Raw genomic sequence first — 6,000 nt, 5'->3', positions numbered from 1 at the left:
GTTTAGTGATTAGCCATTAGCGTCACCTCTCCGTGTCCTGTGTCCCTCTGCTCAAGAGGCAAAATCTGGTCAGTGGGGAGTAGGGAGGGTCGGGCAGAACACGGCCGCTTTGAGAGTCCAAGTGTCCCTAAAATGAGATTAGAGTGACCGAGAGAGAGAGAGAGAGAGAAAGAGAGAGAGGAAGGAAGGGAGAGAGTGAGTGTTTGTCATTTTTATATTTTATGACATGAATGTGAAGAGGAACTCTCCCACCCACCATGGTCTGTGGCTTTTTAAACATCACACACACACACACACACACACACACACACACACACACACACACGCACGTACGCATAGACACTCAGACAGATGCTTGTGCGCAAGTGTGTGTGTGTGTGTGTGTGAGAGAGAAAGAGAGTGTGTGTGGATAAGAGGGGGGTATTTTTGTGTTTTTTTTCCATCTTCCTGTGATCTTGCTCTCCTAGCTGCTGACTCTGCTGCTGCTGATGGCCCTGCATTGTTAGTTAGTGCTGAGGCCTGTTTTCTCTCTCTCCTTTTTCCCCTCCTCCTGTTCTTTCTCTTCACCCCCATTTCCCGCCTTCTTTCCTCAGCCCCCATTTTTTTTTTGCCCTCCTCCACTTCCCTCTGTCCTTTTTTTTTCCCACTCTTCATCTGGATGCTCTCTCTCTCCCTCGTTCTCCTGCCATCTCTCTGTGTTCATGTCTTCTCTCTTTCTCTCCCCTCCTCTTTGTCTGGGTCTGGTGCACGAGTGCCACTTTTTTTGTCCTTTCAGATTGAAATGAGGCATTTGTCAACAGCGCCTTGTTTATCGTCTCCGTCTCATTCGTCTTGTTTATAGTGATGCACACACACACACACACACACACACACACACACACAAATGTGCCATGCTATTTCGTCTCTTCTTCCCTCAGTCTGTCACGCTGTGTTTATCCCATTTAGGGAATTGTATTGTACCCTCAGCCTTCTCCCCACCCCCCACCATTTGTCTCTGTCTATTTATTTCTCTCTCTTTCTCTATTCTCTCTCTCTCTCTCTTTTTACCTATTCACCATTCCCTCTTCCCTTCTGCTCTCTTTCTCCTTCTCTTCTTCTCCTACTTTCTCTCCTCCTCTCTGCTGTTCTCCATCTCTCCCTCTGTCTCATACTCTCTCTGTGTCTGATTCGCCCGATTTCTTTCTATTTTGCCCCCCTGCCCATCAGTCTCTCTCACCTATTGTCACATCTCTTCAGCTCAATGGTGTGTGTAGACCCCCCCCCTCCCGGACCCCCTTCACGCCTAACCTGAGTTGACAGCCGTATCCACACGCCAGCTGACTCCCAGGCTGTGTGCTACCATAGCCTCACCACCAGGGGGCCCAAGTCTCCTCGCAGACAGACGCTGTGTCACCTGTAGCCACCAAGCCATTTAGGCGGGGATCACATTAGCAAGCGGCAGGTTTCCTATTGTTCCCTATGGTTCGGCAGCGGAACGGTGGCAACGCTGGCGTAACGCTAGTGTTGAGCAAGCTGAGCGTTGAACTTGTTCCAACTTTCAAAGCGCAACGCGAGCGCATTCAATTGACAAACCGTTGGTGTTGCTTAGGAACGAGACAAAACATATTATGGTCTGAGCGTTGCGTTACGTTTGCCGCTGCCGCTTGCCGCTGGCTAATGTGATCCCCGCCTAACTCACATGCTGTGCTCAAGTCCATGGGGGTGGTGAGGGACTTCTCAGTCCCTCTGCTGAAGCCCCCCTGGTGCACTTCTGTGTGTCCTGTGGGGGGGATTGGCAAGGTGCACAGCAGGGAATCACTGGACCCATCAGAAACATGCGGCACAAGTATGCGGTGAGGTCAGGAGGTTGATGGAGAACCGCTGACCAACTGAATGGACATGTCAAGAGCACCTCCAATGCGACAATGGCACCCATTTCAACCTCGTGGTGGCTCAAAACCCAGTAAATAAACACAAACAACATGCTGTGTGCTTTGAGCACATTGGAGAGCGACAGCTCAAATACATCACTAGTTCTGGCACTAAGGGGAATTCAAGCCCACACATAGGGAATGGGCCTTTGTACTTCTCCATTCCTGTGTGTATGTGTGTGTGTTGTTCAGGACATTGTGGTCGTGAGTCAGGGCCATGTAGCGTTTCGAAAGACTTTATTTAGGTCTCACTTAGCTTGTGGTGAGCGGGTGATGAAATGCTTCGCTGATTCATGGGGGATGGATAAAGTTTAAAGAAGAACTCCAGGCTGATGTGATGGGAGTTTGGGATAATGCTGTGTCGCTCTGCCTGTCTGTCTGTCTGACTGTCTGTTTCTCTTCTTTTTGCAGAGTCTTCAAGAAGTCCAGCCCTAACTGCAAGGTAGGAAATGCAAAATACCAATTAAATCCACTCCCTCTGGTGCATCAGATATCTGTGTGTGTGTGTGTGTGTGTGTGTGTGTGTGTGTGTGTGTGTGTGTGTGTGTGTGTGTGTGTGTGTGTGTGTGTGTGTGTGTGTGTGTGTGTGTGTGTGTGTGTGTGTGTGTGTGTGTGTGAGAGAAAGAAAGAGGGAGTATAAGAAATACAGAGTGTGGGAGAGGAATAGGAGTTCCTCATGTCCTCCCAAAGGATTGTCATCTTCCTCTGGGTTGGCCTCAATTCTCTCTCTCTCTCTCTCTCTCTCTCTCTCTCTCTCTCTCTCCATAGTGTATTATTTTTGCACCTCCCCTCCCCTCCTCTCATATCCCTTGCAGGCTGCCATCAGACATCAGTTCCCAAGGCAATCTCTCCCACCTTCCCCCCTCTCATACACGCCTTCCTGCAGTTTGTGCTCCTCAGCTGCCTCTTGGCTCCTGTCTCCAGTAGAGACGCTGCTTTGTTCCTCTCCTCACTGCCATTTCCTCTCCAGCTCTCTCCCTCTCTCAGCCCTTGGTCTCTCCATACTTTCATCTTTCCCTCATCTCCTCTCTGTCTGCCCATCCCTCTGGTCTTCTCTTCGCTTCTCTTCTCTCGTCTCTCTGCACTGTCTGTCTGTGTGTGTGTGTGTGTGTGTGTGAAATGGACGGAACAGTGAGTGTTGAGGATGTTTTTTGTGATGTCACTCCGATTGGCAGGACTGTGTTCAGGAAGGGAACGGAGCGACTCTGGGTTAGTCTGTCATGCCGGGGGCTGTTTGATCTGTGTGTGTGTGTGTGTGTGTGTGTGTGTGTGTGTGTGTATATATCTATATATGTGTGTATATATATGTAGACTCATGTGTTATGTGATGCATGTGGTGTGTGTGTGTGTCAGGTGATTGTATGTGTGTTTACTTATGTTATCTCTCTCTGGGGAAAGATAGCTTCCTCTGTAACAGTGTTCAATTGAGTGTGCCCTGATGAGTGTACACTGACCAGATACCATTGACTAAGCCCCCATTTGGTCCTGTCTCTCTCCAGCTCACAGTATATTTGGGGAAGAGGGATTTCGTGGACCATCTCGACCATGTGGACCCTGTGGGTGAGTAGTGGATAGAACTCCCAACTAACACTAAAACCAGAGACTTTCTTAAAAGTATATTTTTTTGGCCTTTTTATGACTTTAATGATAGTGACAGTGGAGAGTGACAGGAAGCGAGTGGGAGAGAGAGCAGGGGTGGGATCCGGAAAGGACCACGGGGCGGGAATCGAACCCGGGTCACCGGCGTACGGTGCAGGTGCCCCAGCCAGTTGCGCCACAGCTGGGGCCTAAAACCGTCGACGAGCCAAGCATGTGTTGTGTTGTGAATACATTGATCCAAGCATGTGGTGTGTTGTGAAGACATCGTGCCAATCATGTGTTGTGATCTCGCCGCTGAAATAAGATTGGTGTTGTGAAGCCTGTGATTTTCTGCCGAAATAAATGCCCGATAAGTGCCCAAAAAATGTTGCAATATGGCCACCGAGTGGAGGGACTTGCCTAAAAGGACTGTGCTAAAACTAAGACTTGAGCTGCTTTTGTGTCCGACTCCTCCTTTTTCAGTAACTAGGTCAATAGCTAGTCACATGCCAGCTTACATTTACATGTATTGTACTAGTATTCATTTGGCCGACTTTTTCATTTCAAGTGGCTTACAATTGAGGAATAATAATCGAGCTACAATTTGACAGAAAATCTGTTGAGGGTTAACAGTAGTTGCTCTGTTCAATCTGACTGAAGTGTCAGAAGGTTGTTTTTGGAGTAGTAAACAAAACATCCAGGGTGAAACGGATGCACCAGTTTACAGTAGATTTCTGTCTGGCAATCAACCAATCAATTGATGGCTTACCTCTGCAACACCAATCAGAAGCTAGCTTTCCACTGCCTTTGTCATGGTAGCACCAATCAGAATTTTAGAGGCTGTCTGTTGGTGAATGCTAGAACAGCTTAGCTTGCACCGTTGTGCCCTTGTCAAAGTCACCAGCCAGAAAGACATTTTAGGGAGTTGTGTACGAGGCTAATGAGTCTCAAAGGCACGCATACTCCAGAGTGCCTCAGAGACTCCCTGAACACCCTCATCCTGAGGTGCTATTTAACCACGAAAGCGTTAAAGATCTGGAAATGGGAAGCCAAAACATTTTCACCATTAGGCTTCTCCTATCGTAAATGTTTAGTAGCCTAGTGTTTCTTTCTGTTTCAATAACTTGAGGAGGAGCCTCTCAGTGCACTTACACAATAGAATCTACACACTCTTTTGTTGGAATATCACTGATTTGACAAAGACAAATGATTAAATATACAAACAGCTACAGATTTAGCTGCATTAGACTTGGAACATCCCTCTTGTAAGCAGGCGGAAGGTGTTCACACGATAAGGACGTAGCGGTAATGTTGTGTTGTGTGATTTGAAGGCCCTATGTTATTAGATGTGGTAGCTGTTTCTGGGGTGTGCACTGGGTCCCACCACCTGTGTGTGTGTGTGTGTGTGTGTGTGTGTGTGTGTGTGTGTGTGTGAGAGACGGTGGGTGGGGGTGTTTCCCTTCACTTCCCCACAGGGAAGTGTGTGTGTTTATCAGGAAGAGATGTCAGTGATGCAACAGTGAAGTGCCCCGTATGAAAAATGTGAGCCTTTAGTTCTGGCCTGTCCACCAGGAACCCTTTTAGAGTGAGGCAGCCATGCTAAATTAGGTGAAGGGAAAGGAACACCAAAACATTACATAGTGTACATAATACATGACTTGAAGTCTATCGATCTATCTTTATCTCTTTCTTTATCCTTCCTTTCTCTCTCTCTCTCTCTTTCTTTCTTTCTTGCTGTGTGTCCATGGGTGACCTAATGACACACACACACACACTTTTTTAAGGATGACATCAACACATGAACATCAACACATGAAATACAACTTAATAATATGTCATAGTCCACTAAAACTATTTGCTAAGGTCTTTCTCAGACATCTCTTGTTGAAATATTCCTCTCATATTTCTTACAGAATAGCTTGCCTTTTGTGTGTGTGTGTGTGTGTGTGTGTGTGTGTGTGTTGTGAGTGTTTTATACATGTGTTTTTCCACTCTTCTGCAGATGGAGTGCTCTTGGTTGACCCTGAATACCTTAAAGACAGAAAAGGTACGTCAGAAGTGGCCCCATCTGCCTGGGCACATTTGACTAGACGATTTGTTAGTCTGACTGGGTGGAACGACTAAACAACTCTGGACATAGTGGACAGCCTCTTTACTCCCTCTCATCAAGTGTAATCGAATTGGAACTTTGTAAACTCTTGTTTTGGTCTCTGACGTCAGTCTCTACCCTCGTCTCCAGTTTTCCTTCATCACTGTCGTTCTCTCTCTCTCGTTGCACTCTCTCTCCAGATTCTTGGTAGGGCAGGCCAAGCTGCCCATTGCGAAATGTCATGAAGCAAATTAAAAATGGAAGCCAAGATATTGATATGATATGCACATTACAAATCTAGTGGGGACAAGGATAGCGATGGAGTGCATGCTCTCCCAGCAAATGGAGAACTTGGCTCAGTTCAGTGAGAAAGGGTGTGTGAAGGAGTGGGTCATTTCCATTAATGACTTTTTGGAAGGCTTT

At 47.1% G+C, this 6,000-nt stretch overlaps 1 protein-coding gene across 1 annotated transcript in view; it reads left to right on the top strand.

Moving 5' to 3' along the window:
• arrb2b (arrestin, beta 2b) overlaps positions 1-6,000 on the top strand; it is a 47,158-nt gene that overhangs the window by 25,097 nt on the left and 16,061 nt on the right. The window contains exons 2-4 of the mRNA XM_048235903.1: positions 2,322-2,352; positions 3,410-3,470; positions 5,491-5,535. Of these exons, the coding sequence (XP_048091860.1) occupies positions 2,322-2,352; positions 3,410-3,470; positions 5,491-5,535 (137 nt within the window). The remainder of the gene's footprint in view (positions 1-2,321; positions 2,353-3,409; positions 3,471-5,490; positions 5,536-6,000) is intronic.

The sequence above is a fragment of the Alosa alosa genome, chromosome 24 (assembly GCF_017589495.1).
Source record: "Alosa alosa isolate M-15738 ecotype Scorff River chromosome 24, AALO_Geno_1.1, whole genome shotgun sequence".
Lineage (NCBI taxonomy): Eukaryota > Metazoa > Chordata > Actinopteri > Clupeiformes > Clupeidae > Alosa > Alosa alosa.
Note: the sequence above shows the minus strand (reverse complement) of the source record. Positions and strands in the feature narration are given on the sequence as shown.